This window comes from Rhinolophus sinicus, linkage group LG06, assembly GCF_036562045.2.
Source record: "Rhinolophus sinicus isolate RSC01 linkage group LG06, ASM3656204v1, whole genome shotgun sequence".
Lineage (NCBI taxonomy): Eukaryota > Metazoa > Chordata > Mammalia > Chiroptera > Rhinolophidae > Rhinolophus > Rhinolophus sinicus.
In genome coordinates, this window is record NC_133756.1 from 36,390,990 (window position 1) to 36,416,923 (window position 25,934).

The window sequence follows — 25,934 nt, forward strand, 5'->3', positions numbered from 1 at the left end:
TGTTCACCTTCAAAGTACTCCCCTTGGGAAGCTATGCACTAATGACAGCACCTAGTCCACCCTTCAAAGCAATTTTGGAACTCTTTCCTGGAATGGCCATCAGAGCTGTCATCATATTACCCTGGATGTCCTGAATGTTCATCAAAACGTCTTCCTTTCAATATTTCCTTTATCTTTGGGTAAAGAAACAAGTTACTGGGGTCCAGATCAGGTGAGTAGGGAGGATGTTCCAATACAGTTATTTGTTTACTGGCTAAAAACTCCCTCCCAGACAGTGCCATCTGAGCTGGTGCATTGTTGTGATGCAAGAGCCATGAATCGTTGACAAAAAGTTCAGGTCGTTTTGATCTAACTTTTTCACGCAGACTTTTCAGCACTTCCAAATAGTAAACTTGGTTAACTGTCCAGTTGGTACAAATTCATAAAGAATAATCCCTCTGATATCAAAAAAGGTCAGCACATCGTTTTGACTCTTGATTTGGACTGACAGAATTTTTTGGGTCATGGAGAATTGGCTTACTTCCATTGTGTACTTTGATGCTTTGTTTTAGGGTCGTAGTGGTACACCCAAGTTTCATCACCAGTGATTACAGGACCCAAAACATTGTCTTGCCTTTCCAAAAGGTCTTGGCAAACTTTGACTCTCCTTTGCTTTTGTTCATTGATGAGCTCCTTCGGGACCATTTTTGCACACACCTTTCTCATCAGGGAGAGTTTCTCTGGATGTTTCAAACTTAGATAACAATGCTTCAAAAAAAGTTCAAGTTTGAGTCGCTCTTAGGAGGCTGCCAGAGTTGGAGATCCTCACTATAGTAGCTTACTATTAAGAAAAATATGACCCTCACTCCTGTTTCAATCATTGCCCAAGTACTGGGTCATTGCGTAGTTCAGTGTACCTTCAAAGGCAGGCGGCCCTCAGTTAATGAGAATCCAAGCTGCAAATTTCGCAGCTTGGGCCACGGTTTTGGAAGGAATCTCCTTTATCGCTAGCATCTGTCAGCACCACCCTCAGGACAAAGGGTAGGACGGGAAGGGGAGAGGCACAGGCTACAATGAGAGGAGGCTATTTTTGTGGTTCACAAGTTACTTGGTTTCAATACCAAGCCAACCTTTCCGCACCTCTCCCGGCCCGAGTGGCTCCCAGGAACCAGCACGGCAGCTTACCCAGGGCCGGGATTCGGGAATTTCGACTGCAGGGACCAACAACAACCCCACGTGGAAATACGGCCTTCGGCTTCACTGCACGGTCTGCACCGAGAAAGACCGTCCTGGTGACGCTCCGGGCAACGCCTCCACTGTCAGCCAATGAGGAGCAGAAGCCAGGTCGCGAATTTTCGCTCATTGGGTCATGCTGGCTCCGCCCCGCGGGGAACGCAACTCCCCCCAGTCTAATAGAGTCTTAGCCCCCGAGTCGCGGAGTCCGGGTTCTGTGTGCTTGCTGCTGGCCATCCGGCGTTTCTTTAGCTTCCTTCCGCTTGACTCTTCTGTGTCTCTTTCAAGCCCTCACGCACCGGTTTCCTAGTTTTGTCTTTATCGCCCTTTCCCTCTCTTCTTCCTTCGCAGCTCAGCATGCAGAAAAAAGACGTCTCCCCACACGGTTTCCTGCCCAGGTTCCAACATTTCGCCACGCAGGCCATCCACGTGGGCCAGGAACCAGAGCAATGGACCTCCATGGCTGTAGTGCCCCCCATCTCACTGTCCACCACATTCAAGCAAGGGGCTCCGGGCCGGCACTCGGTGAGCTGGGTCTACCTGGGGCGGTCCAGGGTTGGGCAGGAAAAGAGACGGCTTACAAATTAAAAAGGCTCCCAAGAAATTTATAAGATGGCTTATACATCAGGAAGGCAGCCCAAAAGAATGTTTACTACACCTGTAATCCTCCTTGCAGTAAAGCTTTGAATTGGATGGTTCAGTGATCATATTTGTTCTGATAAGCAGGACTAGAAGGAACACTTCGTCCAATTTGCCATCTAGATTTGCACTGAAATTCATGTGATTTTGGCAAATTTGCAGTTAAAAACTAAGGGTCATAACTTCTTGAATTACTTTTAACAGCCTAAAGGTATAATAAAGGTATAATGAGTCAGCTTAGAAAAATTAGGATTTTATAACTCATCTGGAATCAAGATCATTTCCAATACCTGTATTCAGTTGTATCTACTGAGTACCTACTATGTGCTAGATACATACTTACATGTATTATATCATGTGTAGTACATGTATTGTCTCAGATGATCCTGACAACAACCCTAGTATGAATTAGGTTCTCATTTTTCTCATGAAAAAAACCTGAGAATTAGGGATAAGTAAGTAGCCAAAGGCCACAGGGTTAGTAAGCGGTGGAGCTTGAATTCAGCCCTGCTCTAGAACCCCACTTTTAGGCATTAGGCTACACACTGTGCCATATTCCAGTAATGCTAGCAATAATCTAACCCATTGCATCATTTAAGCAGTGTGGTTTAGTGATTAGTAGCACAGATTATGTAGTCAGAGGGCCTACATTTGAATTCTTACACCGCCTCTTCTGAGCTGGGTGACCTTGAGCAAAATTCCATAACCTGTGTAAGTGGGGTTAATAATACACCCACCACAGAAGTTGTTGCTATGTATGTTAAGCTGTATGGTACATTGTAATTGCTCAGTAGTTTGGTATTTCGTGGTGTTCACTTCACTATTTTTTCATTCGATCCTCACAACAACCAGGTCAGAGGGCAGGATAGGTATTATACACTTTTTACAGAAAAGGAACTGACCCAGAGTCATAGATACATGACATGTAAGGCTTATGAGAGAGCCCTTTTTGTTAATCATATAGCTTTTTCCCTTTTGGTAGCATACTTAATGGATCTTGGAGTATTTAAAAGTTGCTGAGGTTCAGAAAAAAATTAAATGAACTTTGTATGTCTAAAAGTTGCTTATACTTCAAAAACCTTTTTAGCGTGTGTTATGCTATATTAAGCTGAGGAAAATTCTTTTAGACTTAACCTTTGTTTTATGAGGTAGAGTTCTAAGGGCGTTTCTACAACTGGTTTAGGATACTTCTAGCTACTACTGTATTTTGGAATCAATATCTGTATACATGCATGCAGTTTTTTCCTGATGTAGGGTTTTGTGAATGTGTGGCAGCCCAAGCTTCAGTACTTAATACAAAAGTTAACCATTTAGCTATGATGTTAACAGATGTTTTCAGAGAGCAGCAGGGATGGTAAAATCCACAAACTCCTCTTAATACCTTTAAAAAATCAGAAAACTAAATAGAATTTGAGAAGCATCTAATTATCCAGTTCCATTTGGAAAGCTATTGAATAGGCAAGAGAGTGGAAATTTGCCTCTGAAATATACTTCTTTTCCCCCACGAAGTTAAATCTCTGAAGTGAATATTTATGGAAATACGGAGTACCTTAGTGTGGCAGTAGCCGCGTGAATCCAAGCTCTTTTTCTGTCTAGTGAGTACAGCTGCAGGTCACATCAAGGGGGTGATGGTGGGAGGAGGGGACTAGACTATCTGGAGCCCTATAAAATGTCTACTAAGTTTGTCAAAAACAAGGAAATGAACAAAACAACAAAACTTAAAAATATGTATTATTAGCAACTGGGAGCTCCTGAATCAGAAACAAAGGTGTAAAGAGTGGTTGTGTTTTGTTGTGTGCTATAAGAAGTCAGGGGGAGAAAATGATAGGATTTTTCGTCAATGTTTAAAACCTGGGTTTGAATTCTGACTCTGACACTCCCTGTAATATTTGGCTTCACTTTCCTCAAAGCAGATGATGAGGATTAAATAAAATGACTGGATGAATATAGCTAGTATGGTGCCATATGCATAAAAGGAACATAAAGCAAATGTCAGAAAAGTATTATGTGGAGCTGCTTTACCAAGAATTACTCTCTGTTTTTTGAGTCACTTTTATAGATCCAAGATCTGATCCTTGAGCATTTGTAGGACCTGTTCATAACTTCCTCTTGGATGCTAAACAGAACTTACATCACTTATTCGTTAGGAAATGAAATACAGTTTAGAGTTAGGTTTACTCTGGTGGCTGAGGTGATTCCCTTTTCCTGATGTCCCCAGATAAATGGGTAAAGGTAAGTCTAGCATGATAATGCTAGTAATAAAAACAACCATTTATCTGGTAGTTAGTATGTGCGAGGCACCATGGAGAGGATTTATTGTACACTATCTCATTTTAATCTCGCTACAGTTTTATGAACTAGATATCTGTATTTTATTCCCATAAGCAGAAATTGAGATTGACCAGGAGATGTTAAGTAACTTAACTGTTGACCTGTAACGCTTAAGTGGCAGAAACAGAATTGTAATCCATTTTGGCTGACTTCAGAGCCCCTCCACACCACTATAGCTACAACACTTATTCTTCTAATGGCAAGACGTCATATGTAAATAACAAAAAAGTTATTATGGTAGGAGGAACCCATAGTTGTAAAATTCTCCATTGCAGGACTCTGACAATAAATTTAGATTTCTTGGGATGAACTCTGACTTCTTTCCTTCAGGGTTTTGAGTATAGCCGTTCTGGAAACCCCACCAGGAATTGCTTGGAAAAAGCAGTGGCAGCTCTGGATGGGGCTAAGTACAGTAAGTGATTTCCATATCAAAGTTTGTGAAGTCTGGAATCTATTCTTTTTTTTTTTTTTTTTTCAATCAACAATATTTAATCAACATAATTACAGAGCAGCTCCTGGTTCCTGGACACCATTCAGCTTTTCCTTCTACAATGGTTAACAGGATTAAGCTTAGTATGTTTCACATCATGTTCCTCACTCCGCCATTTTTCCGGAAGTTCCTCCCTGGAATCTATTCTTATACGGGGTCTGACAATTAAGTTAACGAACTCATCCTAGAAAAAGTGCTACACACCTCATTGCTGAATATCACTATGGTCACCTTCAAAGTACTCCCCTTGGGAAGCTATGCACTAATGCCAGCAACTAGTCCACCCTTCAAAGCAATTTTGGAACTCTTTCCTGGAATGGCCATCAGAGCTGTCATCATATTACCCTGGATGTCCTGAATGTCATCAAAACGTCTTCCTTTCAATATTTCCTTTATCTTTGGGTAAAGAAACAAGTTACTGGGGTCCAGATCAGGTGAGTAGGGAGGATGTTCCAATACAGTTATTTGTTTACTGGCTAAAAACTCCCTCCCAGACAGTGCCGTCTGACCTGGTGCATTGTTGTGATGCAAGAGCCATGAATTGTTGACAAAAAGTTCAGGTCGTTTTGATCTAACTTTTTCACGCAGACTTTTCAGCACTTCCAAATAGTAAACTTGGTTAACTGTCCAGTTGGTACAAATTCATAATGAATAATCCCTCTGATATCAAAAAAGGTCAGCACATCGTTTTGACTCTTGATTTGGACTGACAGAATTTTTTGGGTCATGGAGAATTGGCTTACTTCCATTGTGTACTTTGATGCTTTGTTTTAGGGTTGTAGTGGTACACCCAAGTTTCATCACCAGTGATTACAGGACCCAAAACATTGTCTTGCCTTTCCAAAAGGTCTTGGCAAACTTTGACTTTCCTTTGCTTTTGTTCATTGATGAGCTCCTTCGGGACCATTTTTGCACACACCTTTCTCATGCCAAGATTTTCAGTTAAGATTTTCCTAACTGTTTCTCTATCGATGTTTATTTGGTCTGCTATGCTTCTCACAGTCAGCCGATGATTTTGATGCACAATTTGATGAATTTTTGCAATGTTTTTGTCAGTTGTGTTCGTTGCTGGCTGCCTTGACCTCTCTTCATAAGTGATACATTCTCTCCCCTCAGAAAATCGTTTAATCTGTTTGTATACTGCCGTTTTCTTCATGGCATTATTCCCATAAACTTGGACTAATACGTCCCTGATTTCACTTCCACTCTTGCCAAGTTTAACAAGAAATTTAAAGTTTGTTTATTGCTCTAACTCAAGCTCAGACATTCTCGCAATGGCACACAAAAACACGCAACAACAATAATGAACGCCACTCAGCAAGACACCACCACACTTCAACACGAACACAGCTGTGAAACACTGATATACCAACGTTATGAAATCTTACTGAGCTGTTTGTACAGGGCTGCCAATGTAAGCGCATGATGGCAAGTTTGCAAACTTAATTGTCAGACCTCGTATGTATAGAGAAAATCATAGAGGCACAGAATGTAAAATTGGAATGAAATAAGGATTGCTTGGTTCAAAACTCTTATTTCACTAAGACATTAAATTATTTGCCCGAGGTCCCACAGCTGGTAGACTATACAATATGTATATAATTATTAGGTAAAAATAAATGTGAATAGAGGCAAAACGGCAGAATTTGCCATTTGATATTTATGTAAATAAATGCACTCTTTATCTGAAGCTGTCAGTCTAAATAGGTAAACATTAACTAAGTTTTATTACGCAACCTAAGGTTCAGTTACCTGATAATTTGTGCCTAAGAGTAACAGGAAGGTATTTTTGCAATAGGCAGGCACTATCGATAATGTGCTCTCAGAGATTAGGAATTAATTTCTTGAATCCTGTGGTTTTTTTCATTAAGGGAATGGATTGCTGTTAAATCATCTTTGTGGGTTTTGTTTGTTTTTTTAAGATTTTATTGGGGGAGGGGAATAGGACTTTATTGGGGAATAGTGTGTACTTCCAGGACTTTTTTCCAAGTCAAGTTGTTATCCTTTCAATCTTAGTTGTGGAGGGTGACGCCCAGCTTCAAGTTGCTGTCCTTTCAGTCTTAGTTGTGGAGGGCGCAGCTCAGTTCCAGGTCCAGTTGCTGTTGCTAGTTGCATGGGGTGCAGCCCACCATCCCTTGCGGGAGTCGAACTGGCAACCTTGTGGTTGAGAGCCCAATTGGCCCATGTGGGAATCGAATTGGCAGCATGGAGCTCTAACCGCCTGAGCCACTGGGCCGGCCCCATATTTGTGTTTTTTTATATAAATGTTACTAAAGAGGGCAGAATAGTGAATAGAAATGAGTCTAAGGAGTTTTCTCACAGCAAGAGTGTAGGAATTAGAAATGTTAATATGAATTATTGTGTTTATTTGGGATTTGGGGTTATTTTGTTTTGTTTTGGATGAGATTAAACACTAAACTGCTGAAATTTGGTACTGTACAGGCAACATTGTTTCCTGCAGAGGTATAAAGGCTGAGTGTTCTTATGTCAGACACTTTTCAAGTGGGCTCCAGAAAACATGGTTGTTTTAAACTGTTTTTTGAAGTTTAGCCTTCTGTATGAATTCATTGTTGGTCCACAGATCTGCTTTGTAGAGAATTGTAATCCTAATCTAAACTTTTCTGAGAAGATTTTACAATAACTTCATTTTTCAAGTTAACTGGATTATCCCTTCTGCTAGCCATAGGTGATTTTTATCATCAAGGTGATCTATTGATATTTTGTCAGGATATTTTCTTTTAGAGTGTTTAATGTGCGCAATGCCAGTTATTTTTTTATTCATTTTTATTATGTTTGTTCAACACAAGATCATATTTGTTTAAAAGAGATTCCACATTAAAAAAATAATAATGAAATGTATTAAATTTGTCAGACACATGGCAGGTCTGATTTTGAGTTTTGTTAATTTTTTGCCCAGTTGCGTATCCATATAGTTCACGAATCATATCTGGTTCTGTTCCTCAAGTTTGAAATTTCTTTCGAGTTTGCTGTTTTTCAACGGTAATTGAATTGGCAACTGGCCTTTTATCTCAGATTTGTATAAATAATTATTTCTTTGAAGTGATTTAGAGAAAGGTTATAACCGAAGCAGAATTATATATATTTTTTATTTTAAAGATATTTTGTCTTTGAAATGGAAAGGGGGATTCTGTAATGATGTAATCGAGGGACTTCTGATGACTTAGCAGTGATGACTCCCCTGTCTGCAGAGAGAGGGACATAAAGTAATACAAGCAAAACACTGTACGTGTTTTTAACCTACTGGGCTAACTCTGGTTTTGTTTTTATTTTAGGTTTGGCCTTTGCTTCAGGTTTAGCTGCCACTATGACTATTACCCATCTCTTAAAAGCAGGAGACCAAATTATTTGTATGGATGATGTATATGGAGGTAGGTGCCCTCTCACATTCGTGTTGTGTCACCTGATATTTAAAGGTCATAAAATAGGTCCTGAATTATGTTATCAATATTACTGATTAGTTATTATTTTTTAATGGTGTAATGGACACCTCTGTGCTGGCTCAGACTTGGTAAAGGAGGAGCGTAAATTCTTAGGTCCATGCTGTGGAACTGCTTATAAAAGAGACTGTTTAGTAAGAATTTTATTTAAGCTGCTGGGATGACAACGTAGGACTTGATCAACTTTTAGACATATTCTGCTCTAGAAAAGACAGTGTTTATAGGGAGAGTGTTCTAGTGTAATTTAAAATTTTTACTTGCAATTAAGATTAGTTATAACTCAAGTCACTTTCAAAGAACTTAACTCTACTCACCCCTTTACTCTCCCCCTGTCCCCCACACCCACCTTTTGGTTTTAGGGAACCTTTAGAAAATCTGTTGAAAGCTATAGACCCCTTCCCCCACCTTAAGTATACTTAAGATGACACTTAGTGTCTATTATTTTAATTTCAGGGTCAGGGGATCTTACCACCTGAGGCCTGTCCATGGATCCAAATTTAAGAACTACCATTCTAAAGAGTTTAGATGCTAGTTATTTAAAGTGGCAAGTGGGAAGGTAAAGAAAACAGGTTGCCCTTACCTTTAAGCAAGACTGATTTTTGTATTCAAAACAACAGCAAAAATTTTTGTAAATATACATATGTATTCCAAATAATTAAAATGTGACTTCTAGAATATTATGATCATTTTTATCTATCTCTTACCTAAACAAAAAGTTAAATCTGTACGTTATTTGAAGGAAGGCACTCACCCTTAGTAATCATTTTATCCTCAGAAATTTGCAAGGTGCTATATATTTTATCTTAGGTCCCTATGACTGCTGAATTGAAATGATGAAATCTCAAACCTTTAGTTACTTATATAATGCATTATAAAAATCTCACGGCAAATATAGCATAAAATCTTAAAAATTGCTGTTAATTTTTAACATTTACTTATATCATTTTTCAACCTATATTAACTAGGGTCAGTCTACATAACATCAAAAGTCTGGTATATTTTTGATCTTAGGGTATTTGTCTTTTTATTTTTAGTTGACTATCAATTACAGCAGTAGCAGTTTTCCCTTTAAATTTGCATATATAAAAATCAAATACAGAACAGTGTTATAGAAGAAATTAACCTAAGTTGAATTATTTATCTTTTCTCACTATAAAACTCAAGTAGTTTGATTTACATTATCTCATTTATCTGTTAAAGCCTTCAGAACAATAGAACAAAAAGACTGAGAAAGAACAAAGAATAATAACCAGTTCTTTTCTATTACCAAAGTATAATCAAATTGAAATTTTATTTTGAACATTTCATTGACATTGGTTCATTTATTTTAAATTTCAGTACTAGAAAGAAATTGTTAAAAAGAGATATTGATGTTTCGGGGAGCATGCCACTGAAGAGTAGAGATTGTGTGTTTTGAGAAGTATTTTCTGCTTCATGTGTTTTATTTGACTCTTTAACTTTTAGTTTAAAATCCAAGCCTTATATTCTTTACACGATAGCCAAATTATTTAACCAAAGTAGAATTGCTCTTAGTTGTATTTTTATTGGTGATTGACATTTCCTTATATAATTGTTTATACCTATAAGGAATGAACATTTAATACAATGTTCTTCCATTTTATCTGATTCTCTTATGCCTCAGGTACAAACAGGTACTTCAGGCAGGTGGCAGCTGAATTTGGATTAAAGATTTCTTTTGTTGATTGTTCCAAAACTAAGTTGCTAGATGCGGCCATTACACCAGAAACCAAGGTAACTCAGTTTTTAGTTTCGTCTTTTTTTCCCTGTCATGTTTTGTTTTCATCATTTCTGTTTACTAGGGGACATAATTTAAATCGGAATAACATATTTTATTAGAAGTCATTGGAAACCAGGAACCAGAGTAAGATAGGTCTGGTGTCCCTGAGGTATTATAGTATAATGATTAGGTACATGACTTCTGGAGTGAGATTCAAATACTAATTCTGTGTCATAGTTGGTATATGATTATGGGCAAATTATTTAACCAAAGTCTTAATTTCTTCATTTGCAAAATGGGGATAATTGTACCTGTTTTATAGAAAGGTGGTTTTGTGAATTAAATGAAATAAGGCACATGAAATACTTAGTACAGTACCCAGTACATGATAACTGTTTAAAAAGTTTTAGCAAAAGCACACAATTCTTAACTGTATTACCAAGCTAGTATTGGTAACAGAAGTCATCAGTGAAATTGGGTTACAGAAAAGGAAGCTTTGCCAAGTCCCTAGACCCTAAGTATAGTGGCTTTTTAAGGGTTCTAGGAATACTTTAGCAAAATAATAGAAGTAGAGAATGGGCCACAAGGAATCTTGAGCCTCTATCCTGGGAAGTTTGTATGCCATCAGAAGGTGTATTGTGCCTGAGTGAGTGGCATATGTGATATTCTTTCTTCGGACCTCATTTAAATTCTGTATGGGTGAAAAAAGGACCAGTGTCTTTTATAAGTCAACCCTTTTCAATTTTTGCTAATGATTTAAAAGTTTCAATTGTACTCAGGATTATGTTACAGTGATCGCTAAAAAGTGAAAATCTTTTCTCACTCAGCTTTGAGTGACTAAAGTCTATTTGCAAAGAAACTTGCTTTTTATCTTGCTTGGGAGAAAAGATACTAATTAAAATGGTCTGAGTCTTTCTAAGGGAGGAAAGCAAATTGTGAGTATATTAATTTTTGTCAACTGAACTTTATGTAGTCGCTCTTTACCAACTGGAATTAATACATTACCTCCCCCCCAATATCTGCCTCATCATTGAAGATATTTTTGCATATGAAATCTACTTTGTTTTTATTTTTATTTTAATTATTTTTAAAATGAGTGAGAATAGTAAATTCTTACTCAGGAATAATTTTTATAGAGTCTTTAAATAATTCAATTCTTGCAAAATGCATTATTTTAACTACATTATCTTTTCTACAGTAAAATTCTAGAGTAGGAGGGGTATTAAACCATATTTCTTGCCCATTTATGTAACTCATAAAAAAAAAGGCACTATTAACCCTTTTAAAAAGAAAGCAGTAGGTAATGTCATTAACACAGTGGCACCTTGTTTAACAAATAGAATTCTCTTTTTTGGTCTTTTCAATAACTATCATACATCCACTATATACCTGAATTGTGCTAGGTTTGGGAATATACAGATAAATATGATACTGTGTCTTAAGTGAGCTGTAGCAGCTTTTCTGTTGTGTGTGTGTCACTTCTTCACTCTAATACCTATGCTCTTCTTCAAGTCCTGGGTACTTATTTTATAGTTTCTAGTGTGTCTGGCATTATTTGAGTTAATATTAAGGATATTTCTGGCATTATATAGATAGTTCTCTTTAATGAAAATTCTAGGATGTACCCTTAGACAATCTATATAATCTTTGAGAACAAAATGTCCAGACACTGAAATACATCTTTGGAAAACGTTCTCTTTTTTATGGAAAATAACTACAGTAGTTAACTTCCATATTTTTCTGCTTATATGTATATTATCTGATTTGATCCTTACAACAACTAAGTCTCTCAGGTAAATATTACCAGTGCCATTGTACAGACAAAGAATTTGAGGAATGTAGATGGTAAGTTACTAAGTTGGTGCAAAAGTAATTGCGGTTTTTGTAATTACTTTTAACCTTTAAAGCTGCGATTACATTTACACCAACCTAATACTTAGCTATGACCTCGCAGAAATTTATGGGGGCTAGGATTCAGATTCGAACCTTTTAGCTTCATCATCAATGCTACTCCAGGGTAGTCTCCCAAATGGTTGCAATATATGGGATGTATATTTATGCGGAGTTTTTTTATAAACTGTTGTTACTTCCTGAATTGTTTTAGCTTGTTTGGATTGAAACGCCCACAAACCCTAACTTGAAGATAGTTGATATTGCAGCCTGTGCACAGACTGTCCATAAACGTGGAGACATTATTCTGGTCGTGGATAACACTTTTATGTCGGCATATTTCCAGGTAAATGAAATAATTTTGGGGGGTATGATTTGTAGACTACATAGACACCTGTAATTAGGTTGAAAAGACATTAACTAATAGTAGAAAGGATCCAACTATAATTCTTTGTCTAGTCAATAATTATGATTAGATTTTATGAGTTTGAAAGTGATTTTAATGTAAACATCCTTCCTTTCTTTAGGGTAATATCTTGTATGGGACTTTGTATGTTTTAAACATTGTCTTAATTCAAGCTTTTAGGTTTTCTTAGGATGTGTAAACTCTCCGAAGATGTGGTCTTATTTTGTGATTGTATCTGTCAGTGCCATGCACATAGTAGGGACTAGAATGTGTATGTGCTGGTTACAAGTTAGTAATATTATTTCTAGTCACACTATATAGATAGATAGATAGATAGATAGATAGATAGATAGATAGATAGATAGATAGATAGACAGATAGATAGATATTTTTAACTTGACGAAACTTCCAAATAAAAGGAAAAGCCGTACTCAATGACATCCCAATGTATGTCACACATATTGTTTATTCATTTATCTTCTTTCTAGTTTCTCTTCCCTCAGCACCCAAAGATTATGCCTAGTCCTCTATATCTTTACCTTATTTTTATTATGAATTTCTATTTCATGTTTCACATTGTAGTTGTAAGTATTTATAGTCTCCTTTTAGACTGTCTTTTTTCTTACCATCTACATACACCTTTCCCCTCACCCAAACATTCCCCCTTCCCATTTGTCCTTTATTCCTTTCATTTTTTTCTCCTACTTTTTTGCAGATTCTTTTTGCTTTCTGTTCTGTTTTGTTCCTTTTGGCAGATCATCTTGGCATCTCTGTAATTCACTAGTTGTCTGACTTGTTCCTGCCTGTTCTCCCTCTCCTTCCACTGAGTAACCTAACAGTTTCCTTTCCTTATTAGAAGTTCCCTTCTCCCTGCTCTTTCCTTCCTGCCTATACCTTGTGGTTATTCTTAGTACCATTCTTGTAATTCCCCTTTATTGTGTAGAGCTCCTAAAACCCCAGCTTGTTTACTTCAGCTCTTCAATTAGGCAGATGTTTACAAGCTCAATTATTTATATTTCCATGCTTCTGTTCTGGATCCCTGAAGTTGGGCCAGATGTCTGCCTTCATGTGACTGGCTGACTCCTGAGGCAATTTTCATAGTTATGTTCTTCACCTTCCTTTGTTTAATTCGAAGGCACTATTATGTTTTATTTTCCTTTCCTGAAACACACTTCATGGCTAAATTGCCTTCAGATAGCTTCGTGGGCCATTCACCTTTCACTTATAATATACAGTTGTCCCTTGGTATCCAAGGGGTTTGGTTCCAAGACACCTGGTAATACCAAAATCTGCAGATGCTCAAATCCCTTACATAAAATGGCATAGTATTTGCAGACAACCTACACACATCCTCCTCTATACTTTAATCATCTCTAGATCATTTATAATACCTAATACAATGTAAATGCTTCTAAATAGTTGTTATACTGTATTGTTTAGGGAATAATGACAAGATAAAAAAGTCTGTACATGTTCAGTACTGATGCAACCATCTTAGGCCTAATTACATAGTACCCATCAACAACAACATAACTTTTTGTTTTCAAATCTTTTCCATCTGTGGTTGGTTGACTCTGTGGATGCGAAACCATGGATATGGAGGGCTGACTGTTATCTTTGGCTGCTTTTTTGTATCTTCTTGTAACAGAAAACCTGGTAAAGCAGTCTGTTTCTAAATGAAAATCTCCTGACATTGCCTATTTGTCTCAGGTATTTTCACTCTTAGATTCTTTACCCCAGGGATTCTTTACCCCATATGTCAGTTAATACAGGCCAGTTAATACAGCATAGATTCATCTGGCTGAGTCACAGTGAGTCCTCTACATTCCCAAAGAGATGGTGTGCATTGTTTTAGCCTGGACCTGCCCAGATTACTCACCAGGCCGGGCCCTCTTTCTCCTATTACCGTCATTAAAATAGGTCCAGTTTTTCTACCTTTCTGAAGCCAACATCACATCGCTCATGCCAGGGGCAGGACTTGCTTCATTTCAATCTGGATTCATTCCAGTTGAATTATTCAGAATCACATTCTTCCTAGGCAACCACAAGTATTGATTGGTTCCACAAAGCAAATCTTCTGAGAAGGTCCTCTCATTGTTTTATCCTCACGAAACCTGGATATATTCTTTCTTGCCTGCCTTTTTGTTTTCTGGATCTTGTGTAAGTTTCACAAAAGGCAAGGTGGACAGACAAGCCAGTGTAAAATTTCAGAGGAGAGCTTGTGGATTCAGGTAGTCTGGGTCTGAGTCCTGGCTCTATCGGCTTTTTTAAAATTTTTATCTGAGACATCTATTTTATTTTTCTAAGTCCCTTTTCCTAACCTGTACAATCAGAATCATAAAGGTACTGGTTTTATTAGGTTAGGTGAAGTATTTTACACAGTGCTTCCCTGGCTTGTGTGAAATATTTAACAGGGTTCTTGGCACATAATGCGATCAATAGATGTTAGTTATTAGTTTTTCTTTTGACCACAGAGTTTACAGAGTGTTAGTCCTGAAAGAGATCTCAGATATCATCTAGTTTGACTACCTCACTTTGGAAATGAGCAAACACATATGTAGAGAGTGCTTCGAACAACACCTTACTTAAAATATCCTATTTTTTTAAATACTCTAAATGAAAAAGTCCCATAGCCCCCTACACTAATACCTTCCAAAAACTAAATAACTAGTGAGGTTAAACACACACACTATAAAGAAACTATAAATGGAAAGATGTCCATAATATATTGTTTAGTGAATAAGTTGATTATATCAAAGACATTTTAAGACTAAAGGATTAATTTGTAGGACAATTGGGTAAGGAAAAGCAAATTTCTTTATAAGTGACTTAAACTTGGGTAAACTACTGTAAATAAAAGAGTATTTAAGAGTCAAGATCATAGCCTACCAAGTGAATAAGCACAGTATATATTGTCAGATTTTAATGATTAAACATCTAAGCAGATTAAGTTTGTCTTACATGACATAACAGTTGCATAATGTTTATGTCAACTATTTTATGTGTTTACCGAGTCATAAAATGCCAACATCTCTGTTGTAGGTAATACATTTAGGGGCCAGTTAGCAACTGCTCTGAAAAAACAGGTTGAGGAGACCTGTTGACCTGAGTTTATCTGTTATTTCTTAAAAAAAGAAAAAAGAAATGTACCTTTTGATTGAATACTGGGTCCAATACATTGTCCTTTTATTTGATGGGAGGGAGGAAAGGGAAAGATAATGTCAGAGATCCTGGAAAATTTTAAGATGTACCTATTTTTGAAAAGTTAGAATAGGAATGGTATTCACAATAACAAATACGCAAGTAATGATGCATATTTTCAAATGATTTCTTATTTAAAAGAAAAACCATTTGTTCTTTTCAGCGGCCTTTGGCTTTGGGAGCTGATATTTGTATGTATTCAGGAACAAAATATATGAATGGTAAGACATGCATAGTCTATACTTTGAATGTTCTTTTCCATGGATAGATGAAAAGAGCTTTAGGTTTGACATTTTGGTCCCTTTTCTTCTATTCAGGTTTTCTCTGTGACTCAGATAGAAAGTCATAAAATTGTACTTTAATTAAATATAGAATTTCATTTATAGCAGATAAAACTATGCTCATGATTTATGAGCAGTGAATAAAAATTTACTATAACAGGTTATGCTTTTGTCTCGCTTACAGCTTAAAAAAAAGCATTTACTTTTTATATGATTTTTATTTTATTATTTTAGGTATAGCTTTTGCTACTGTCAAACTGAATAAAGTTTATTTAAATTAATTTTGTGGGGCTTTTCCTAGAGATTTTTTCAAGTGAAAATAACATTTTAGAAATTATAAAATAAAGAATAAACATACACTGTTTTTAATGTAAAGGTTTTGTTTTGTTTTAGGCCACAGTGATGTTGTAATGGGCTTAGTGTCTCTTAATTCTGAGACCCTCCACAGTAGGCTCCGTTTCTTGCAAAATTGTAAGTATTAAAACATCTGGATTATCTTATGCTCTCAGAGTACATTTAATAGTTATGTTTCCATTAGATCTTATGAAGTGATAGCATTCTATTAGAAAGAAATGAGAAATAGAGGTAAAAAAATTATGATTTTTAGAGGGAAGTACGAAAATCGGGTTATAAAAATATAGTTATAGCATAACAGGGCTTTACAACATGACAACTGGAATGAGTTTTGTTATTTTGCAAATCCATGTTAATTTTTATCAAATTTGGTAAAGACCAAGTGAAGTTTTAGTTTTAAGGCTTAATGGATTTTTTTCCTTTTTAAAAAAGAAAACCAAACATTCGGCTTTCTTATACTATTTATACCTGAAATGATGGTTAATTTTAAACAGGACTTAAGATATAAACTTAATGATGTTTAAACACCATTTCCTGTTTAGATTGTTTAGTTATCTTATGTATAGATAGGGGTTATTTGAAGAGACTTTGTTTAATCATTGCAGTTTTATAGACACATCAAATATTAACATAATTAAGAATAAAAATATTCTTAATTTAATATTCTAGGAAATAAATATTAAAGTAACAAAAGGGGGCACTGAGGAAAGAACTTGTTGCTTGATAAATTTATTTTATTTATAGACAGCAGGAGTCAGGTCCATATCCTGGAGGTCTGTGAAGTCTTAGGCCGCTTTAGACAAAAGCTAAATAGAATATTGGTAGAACATTCAGTAATAATAGGAGCTGGACTGATTTTTTTTGTCTATATGTTATACTACTCTTTCAAAGAAATAACAAGGTTAAACTATGGGCAGTGTGTCATTTCATTAAGATTATCCAAAGGACTGTTTGTGTGCATATTCGAGAAGTTATTGTGTTTATACAATTTTCAGGATCTTTATTTTCCCTCTTCATTTTAAAGCCCATTTCTCTAAGCATATTTTGTGCTTCATTCTCATGCTTCTGATTTGATATATGAATCCCCTCAAAGACACTGATGAAAAAGAGGGGTCAGAGAGTTTTCTGAGTTCCTCCCCACCTTCACACTAACCCAGGATATATTCATTTTACAGCTATTGGAGCAGTTCCGTCTCCTTTTGACTGTTACCTCTTCAATCGGGGTCTGAAGACTCTACAAATCCGAATGCAGAAGCATTTTGAAAATGGAATGGCAGTTGCTCAGTTTCTGGAATCAAATCCTCTGGTAGAAAAGGTTATTTTTCCTGGTACGTTCATCTGATTTCTAAGTACATGTCCTTGGGATTTTAAGGATTATCCTAAGCATTCTGTTTATGTAACATTTACTTGTAAGTTAGGCACTTTCATATATTTTTTTATGTTTGTTCATTTATTATTGAATGCTGCTATGTGGTGCATTAGTCTCTGTGGTGGGTCCTGGGGTGAAGAAGATGGGCATGGTCTCTGGCCTTGTGTTGCCTATAGTCTAGTGGATGCTCGCATGTTAGGAAATTAGTCTTAAGCATTAGACGTTCCTGTGATGGTCTTTTGCTCCAAGGTTTGTGTATACCTATTCCAAAATTGCAACATTGTACTTTCAAGTTGATTTGCATATAATCCTGCCAGGCTACTGTTCTACATTAGCTCTTTTTTATCTGATTTAGGTTGGGGCTTGATACATATCAATTTGAGACTTGATACTTACGCACCAAAATTCCCCCAAAGCTCTCTTACTTCTGTTTTGAATTCCTTCACCTCTTACAACATCTAGGAACACTCATGTGGAGTTAGCAGACATACATGTTACTCTTTGATATTTTACCAGTCTTTTAAATTGTGGTGGTCTTAAGTAAAGAGTTATTTTAAACTCTTTTGAGGTATCTAGCCCTGTGGTCTTGGGTGTACAGGGGAATTAAGCCTAATCCCTGCCCTAGGAACTTCAATAAGCCAAGGCAGAAATACATATGAGATTAAATGCCCTGTATGTATCCTAGGTAAAGAGTTGTATATTTTGGGTGGAGAGAGGGAGAAACGTTTTGGGCTGTGCCCTAAAGAATGGGTCGCATTTGTTAAAAGGACATGCACAAGGCATTTCAGATTCATTTAACAAATATTTATTAGTTGCCAACTATGGACTAAGGTTTGTACTAGGAACTGGGATCCAATTATCGACAAAAGAAATGGATTTTTCCTCATGGAACTAGTGTGGTGAGTAAGACAGCTACAGGTTTTAACCTGGGTAGCAGGTGCAAAAGTCCTGAGATGAAAAAAGAGTGGTACTGCTGGTGTAAAGAAAGCTGGTGTGGCTAGAGCATAGAGAGGGTAGAAAAGGTAGACCAAAATGAAGCTGGAGAGATAGAGACAGGGGCCCGAATAAGTAGCCAGATGTGTGACCATGGTGTAACGCTCATTATTTAAGTTTCTTTGCAGTTTAAACAAAAAGTGATTTTTTTGTTTTGTTTTGAAATTACATGTTTGACTCTAAAATAAGACTTTTATTATACCTCATGATTACAGGACTGCCCTCTCATCCTCAGCATGAGTTGGCAAAGCGCCAGTGCACTGGGTGCCCGGGGATGGTCACCTTTTATATTAAGGGCACTCTTCAGCATGCTGAGACTTTCCTCAAGAGCCTGAAGGTAAACTTTCAAATAAGTTGTGAAATTGTAGAGGGTAAGTCCTTCTTATAGCAATTCATTGTCTCTCACTTCCACCCAACTCAGATTAATGTTTTTGTACCTGCAGGTCACACCCACAAACCTTTTGATCATGAAATGCATTGGGTTAGAAAATGACCTTGGTGCAGTAGCAGATATCTGAATATGTTTAGTTACTTATACTTTCTGGATACTGCCATCAATTTGAGAGGGACAGAATGTTCTAGTGCATTGGTTTTCTCATTTATTTAAAAGTAAACCCCTTTTCCAAATGAAATACGAGGTGAAACCTCAAAGTAGTGTGCAGTGAGTGCAGTACACAAAGGCTGCTCTGAAATCCAGCCGAGGTGTGGCTTTCCAAATCCTGTGCCTCCCAGGCTGCTTCTGCGGGAGGCCTTTGTCTAAATTTCACAGTGGCAGGAAGTTCTGGCGCCCTGCGCGAGAGGTCTGTGTAACTCCAATGCTGGGCTTACTCTGAGCTCGTGTAGTTGACTCTTAAGTTTTAAATACTATAGGTCTAAAGCATAGGATGCTGCCAGATTAGTCAAAGCCCTACTGATATCTAAAATGTGTCCACCTCTAAAATCAGAACAAGATTAGTGTATATTTAATAGACTTCTGAGAGTAATTTAAAAAAACATTGGTAAAATTTGTTGATACTGTAACACTACATACAAAAACCGAGTTCTTTTTTTTCCCCTTCTATCCCAGGAGGGAGTTAAATGGTTGTATTAATCTAATAACTGATACATCTTAACACACTAGTGTGTAGACATTTAGAGATTTTTATTTAAAGGGTAACCACAGAGCTAGATCTCAGATGTAATAATTCTGAGGCTTTAGAGCTCATGTTAAGTATTACTTAAGTATAGGGCTAAGTTAAGATGTAGGAGGTACACAGAATTTGCCTTTATCAACTTTTAATGTTTTAAAAGTTTATACATAATATGTCTAATTAATGAAATCTTTATTATGGATTTTATTCTCATTTTATCTCTGACTTTGTGGCCCAATTTACAGTTTCTTCATAATCACCACCATTTCTTACCCTCTGTCCCAGGGCCATTGTTTAAAAACCTTTATTTTTAGATTTTTGTATTTTTGTTTTTGTGGGACATCTAAACTACTCTTTTCTTTACCATAGTTATTTACTCTGGCTGAGAGCTTGGGAGGATACGAGAGTCTTGCTGAGCTTCCGTGAGTATATGTATATTTTTTCTTAGTATTTTAACTTCGGTGTCAGGTTTAATGAACATTTGGAAAAGGGATATGATAAAATCAGGAATAACTCAAGATATTTAATGATAAGAACAGCATGGCACTATCTAATGAGAGTGGACTTTGACTCAATAGAATGGAAATCCTGATAAAGTCTAATGGGGGCCACTTACCAGTGTCCTCCTAAATTTCGCTTCAACCCTTGTTCTGCCTGAAGGAGATTCCAGCAGTAATTAATTGTCTGGTAGGCTCTCTGGCCTTTGGCCCAGCACAGCTTGTTCTATCCCACTCTGTCCTGAAACAGCAGTGGGACTTTGTACTGAAAGGGCTGATTTCAAGGCTTCCTGAGATAGATAGGAAATGTCTGTGACAAAACACCTCCCTGCCTTGATGGTCAGAGGTCGGCCCAACTAGATACCATGAAATATGTTTACTTTCTGTTCAACCCTGAATGGTTCCATTTTGTTTGCAAGGTAAATCCAAAATCTAACTTGTTTTTCCTGGACCTTCACTACCAATTTTATCAAAGCACCAGAGGATATTAGATTATGAAGCAGCCTAAGATTAGGCAGTCCAAATAATTATTTTACATACAAGGAAACGAAGACACAGAAAGTTGTGCTGATTACTCAAATATCACACTGGAATATGTTAACAGCTTCACTTTTGAAGCTTTGGGATGAGGGGAGGTCAAAGCAGTCTCGATCTGGATCTGATGATACCTGTTCCACCCCTTACTTAACCTTGAGCTTCAACATTTTTCATCCATAAGCTTAATAATTAAAATAATGATTATCATGTTTTGATTACCTGTCCCAACAAGCATTCCTGAACTATATCCTGACTTTATTGTATGTTACTATGACTGTATATTGTAGTTATTGCCAGGATCAATCAACATCATTACCTAATAATTTTCAACTGTACTAAATAAATGTACATGGTATGGTTCTGTCTTTTATTTTTCATAAACATTTCTGGAATAACTATGTTCTAGAAGCATTGTTTTGAGGGGTATCAGGGATTACCAAAATTTAGGCACATTTGCTGCCCTCTTATAGTAGTTTACAATTTCTGGGGAGAGTCAGGCAATATGACAAAGTTAAACAATCTACGTATGATGTCCAAATAGTGATTCAAATAATTAAGATAACGCATAAAGGTTTTCATTAGTCTTTCAAGGAAATGCCTGCTAGTGAGTCTGAATGCACAAGAGGGCACACTCAGCATATGAAATTGGTTTATTTTTCATAGTAATGAAATGTGTATTACTTTAAGACTCTCTTAAAAACAGACCTCTGCTGATTTGTTTAGGGATTTGGTTTAAAGTTGCTTAGCTCTCAGACGCTCCAGCTAGGGCATAACCCTGATGCCAGTAGACCCGTGAATTGAGGTCAGGGCTTGTCTGTTCCATCACCCTCCTTTCTGTCATTCTCCCAACTCGGCTGTAACTAGTGCAGCATTGGAATAAGGAAAGGAGGAAGCAGAGCCAACTGCACTGGTCCGCATTGGTCTCCCAGCCTGAAAATGTGTATTAATTCTGTGACCTTCGAAAAGTTACTTATCCTCTCTCAACTTCAGTGTCCTCAGTTGTAAAATGTGGATAACACTGTGCCCAGCTCTTAGGGTTATTGTGAGAACATGGGGAAAACATTCCTAAGCTAATGCCTTAATTTACATTAAGTGCCCAATAAATTCTATCTACTATTATGAATTATTGTTTTTTATTAGGCACCTACTGCACTCCAGGTGATTGTATGTTCCTTCCATTAACGACCGTGACAAACTTTTTTTTTAAAAAATAATTATTACTAAAGTGCTAGTCTATAAAATGAACTGTTTTTTGTGTTTTTTTTTTTTTTTTTTAATTTTATTGAGGAATATTGGGGAACAGTGTTTCTCCAGTGCCCATCAGCTCCAAGTCATTGTTCTTCAATCTAGTTGTGGAGGGCTCGGTTCAGCTCTAAGTCCAGTTGCCGTTTTCAACCTTTAGTTGCAGAGGGCGCAGCCCACCATCCCATGCGGGAATTGAACTGGCAACCTTGTTGTTCAGACCTTGTGCTCTGACCAACTGAGCCATCCAGCCACCCCTGTGACAAACTTTTGAGATAGGTATTCTATCCAATTTGTATTCATTAAAAAATGAATTGATACATACAAATGACCTAGTAGAGTACCTGCCTCATGGTAAGCATACAATAAATAATCGCTGTTATGTCAGGTAAGGAAATCGACTGTGAGGCCAGGTAAGTTTTACAAGTCCACACAACCAGTATGTGGAGGGGCTGAGATTCATACCCAAGTCTACTGGGCTCAGAGGCCTTATTTCTCTGTATATACTCTCTTCTAAGGAGTTAAGAGCCTGAAGAGGTGGAACATTTTTAAGGAGGAATGTTTGTGTGTAAAACTTCATTAGAGTGATACAAGAAGATACCCATTTACTCTGACCATGACTGACATTTTTCTTTCCATGGCTCTGAAGGAAGCCGGGAGAAAGCAGCTTGGGCAGTGATTTTGCTGGTAGTTTGCAGGGAAAGGATGAGTGTCGGTGGTAAGGTATGTGTTAGGGCTCAGTGAGACTAGAAGCCTCTCCTCCATGAGGCCTCAGCCTACAGGAGTTATTCCTCCTCTGAAGTCTGGCAGTCCTAACTGTCCATACCGGTTTGGCATTTGCTATTGACTATTCTGTTTCTGTGAATTGTCTTAATCTTTAGCTTCTATTTGTTATCTACAGTAAAGAAAATATCTTTCTTTTTGGTTTCTTACTATAGTGCCTGACACATAGTAGGTGCTTTACTTTTACACATGGGTCGTGTGCTGAAATTACTAATGCACAGTGGCTGAACTAGTGATCCTGGGTTGGTTCTTTCGTGGATCTGCCTCAGAAGGTCCAGCTCTGGATTGACTTGTTGGTCCAGAGGGAACGAATTCTGGCTAGTTCTTGGTCCAAGAAGCCTCTTGTAAGTCTAGCTGGTTGGTCACAGGGTATGTGAGTTCTGGCCAAGGCCTCATTCGGGCAAGGTGTTAAAATCTGCACACTGGAGGCTATGTCTTTCCCTCCTGCTTGATCAGCACCTTCAGTGTCTGGATTGAGTATACCTTACTGATGGCATAAAAATAATAAAAGACCTTGGTTTTCACTTAAAATAATGACTAAAAAGATTAGTTTTCACAACTGATTTTTTTTCCTGTGAAAAGTTATAGGTGTATGAGGAATCTGATATTTAGAGTAGAAAAAAATCTGAAGATAATTACAATTTATGAGACAGACTTATGCCTCCATTCATAGAATATAATGATCCAAAATTTGCTCACACTTTTTTCCAGGGCAATCATGACCCATGCATCAGTGCCTAAGAGCCAGAGAGACGCCCTTGGGATTAGTGACACACTGATTCGACTCTCTGTGGGCTTAGAGGATAAAGAAGACCTAATGGAAGATATTGATCAAGCTTTGAAGGCAGCAGTAAGTTTTATTATCATAGTTTCTATGGGTGGGTGTGCACGTGTGTGTGTGCGCTTAGTCTTGGGGCTCTGTTTATAAAGAGTGGCCTCGCTGTGAACTCTTAAAAGTTTTCTCTTCTCTTCCTACAATAGACAAGGTGTATGAATGTACAGGGAACTCAGTGCACATTTAAGAGATGGTAGTATTCAGAAGAGTCCTTGGGGGAGGTGACGTCTTTGCCTGTAGGTTTAATAACCTATTTTTCTTGTGCACTGTTATTACAGCACCGTCCAAATGCAAATTGAACCTAACATTTCAGCAATGCTGTTAGAAGTTGCTTCGTGAGAGAACAAATCTTTTGAATAACTGAATGGACTATTAATTAACCTTTGCAGAATTTTCAAGTGAAAATTTTTAAGGCACCTCGTCAGTACCTTTCACAACTGTAACCTTCCAGGAATCCTCCCTGTGGAAAACAGTTTTCTCTTGCCCATTGTCATTGACAGGTGAATTCTGTTAATATCTTCTATGTTAATTTTGGTAGACATTGGCCTCTGAAGGAGGTGAGACTTGTGTTGCTTTTTGGAATTGTGTTCTTTTTTTCATCATGTAAGATTTATATTGATCATGTTTACAATATAATGGTAATTCATTTTTGATATTTTCTGAAGAATTTAAATTATTAAATTTTTAAAGCAAGTATGATTTTTGTATATTGAAAACAGCGCTCAAAGCAATGGTTTACACTTAATTACCACATGCCAAAAGTCAAATATTGTGAAATTCTATTGATTTAAGGTTGTATTTACTATTTTTAAAAAAATAATAAATCTAATTATCAAATGCATTCCATTGTGATACTCCTATATTATGTGGAATTAACTTGTATTCCTGGGCCCTTTTAGTTCCCAACTCTCAGATGTCTCAGCCACTTATGTTAATTTTTATAAATTCAGTTGTATAACTATCATATCCAAACCTTCGTGTTTGCAGATTAGTTATAAATTCCATTCATCGCAGGTCAAAAGCCGCTTTTAGAGACAGGAATAATACTTTTTATATTTTTATCTGAAACAGTAAATTTGTGAGACTAAAGGGAGAAAAGCTTAACACAGAATCTTTTATAGTTTAAGTGCAGAGCAAGTTATTGTCAATAAGTCATAAATCAAGTATTTAGAGTTTTTAAATTGTTTTTATAGTAAAGGCTTTCAGTCATTTGTTTGCTATCACCATTTGTTTTAGTTAAAATACGTGTTTCATTGAACTTGATTCATAACAGTACTGGGTAGGAGGATATTACTTAAGGATACATTCTATGTATTGTCCACAATTCTGAATTATCTGTATTGAGTCTGGAAATTCTGTCTATAGGCAGGTCATATCCAACTGTTGTTTGTGGAACACCTGATTTCCCACCATTTCAGGACCTGAGGGCTGTGGAAATAAAGGAAGACCAGCCAAATGAGAAAAGCAATGACTATTTATTCTGAGCTCGCAAGGGAGTCAGCTATTGTCACTTGTGTTTTGGTAGAGATTCAGAGAGCAGCAAAACATAAGGACTTACAGAAATTTTAATATCTGTTGATATTGATGAGAAACTAAAATTTCCATATGAGAAACTAAAGTTTCCATATTTGAAACTGTCAGATGAATGAACCTTAAATGGACATTCAGTCTCTGTTAGAAATGTTCAAAAAACAAAACAAAACAAAAAGCTGTGGAAAACCAAAGGCAGACAGAGGAGTGGAAAAGCTTTGTGTAGTGTTAAGAAGGGAAGGCTTCAAGTGTGCCCTGATGCAGCTCTGTGGGCTTTGGGGAAGCTGGAGGCGGGGCAAACTGGAAGTGGGGCCTCCAATGTGATTGGTCCGGGCTGCGTATTTGGCCTTTTAGGGCTGATCTTTATTCAAAAGCAGGGACGAGAAATAGGGAAGCTGTCAGTTATGAATCAAGTCCTGGCTATTTGGGGTCGATGGTTGCAGAAGTTCTTGTTAGCTTTCTGGATTGTCACTAGCGACAGCAATCAGGTTTCCAGCAAGTCTGACTTACAACAGGCTGCCTTCCTGGGTTGTTTATTATAGACAAGGGAGTTGGTTTTCTAAAAAGGGAGATTGCTGCAGATTGTGGGTTAGAGTTCTATTTTTATATATGGTGTATCCATTGTCCATATTTATACTCAGTCTTTCAGAGTTTCTAGTGAGCAGTAACTAGCTACCATTCTGTTAGGGTTTTCTAGAGAAACAACCAATAGAGTGTATGTATGTGTGTGTACATACCATGTTTCCCCGAAAATAAGACCTAGCTGGACAATCAGCTCTAATGCGTCTTGGAGCAAAAATTAATATAAGACCCGGTATTACATTACATTATATTATATTATATTATATTATATTATATTAGTAAAGACAAGGTCTTACAGTAAAATAAGACTGGGTCTTATATAAATTTTTTCTCCAAAAGATGCTTCAGAGCTGATTATCCGGCTAGGTCTTATTTTCGGGGAAACATGGTATATACATATGTGTGTATACATACTCATACATAGACATATATAGAG

The 25,934-nt window shown here is 37.0% G+C and overlaps 1 protein-coding gene across 1 annotated transcript; it reads left to right on the forward strand.

Moving 5' to 3' along the window:
- Nucleotides 1-1,415: 1,415 nt before the first annotated feature.
- Nucleotides 1,416-24,227, forward strand: CTH (cystathionine gamma-lyase). The gene is made up of 12 exons (XM_019755086.2): nt 1,416-1,737; nt 4,513-4,594; nt 7,966-8,061; nt 9,773-9,882; nt 11,973-12,104; nt 15,529-15,586; nt 16,040-16,117; nt 17,176-17,328; nt 18,578-18,699; nt 19,862-19,914; nt 23,263-23,401; nt 23,665-24,227. The coding sequence occupies exons 1-12, from the start codon at nt 1,570-1,572 to the stop codon at nt 23,683-23,685; spliced, it is 1,212 nt and encodes a 403-aa protein (XP_019610645.1). The 5' UTR covers nt 1,416-1,569; the 3' UTR covers nt 23,686-24,227.
- The last annotated feature ends 1,707 nt before the right edge of the window (nt 24,228-25,934 follow it).

Excerpts from the sequence above, each read along its gene's own strand:
- CTH (XM_019755086.2), top strand. The coding sequence starts at position 1,570 with ATGCAGAAAAAAGACGTCTCCCCACACGGTTTCCTGCCCAGGTTCCAA. Across the intron at positions 9,883-11,972 it reads CCATTACACCAGAAACCAAG|CTTGTTTGGATTGAAACGCC; the intron begins GTAACTCAGTTT and ends GAATTGTTTTAG. Across the intron at positions 12,105-15,528 it reads TTATGTCGGCATATTTCCAG|CGGCCTTTGGCTTTGGGAGC; the intron begins GTAAATGAAATA and ends TGTTCTTTTCAG.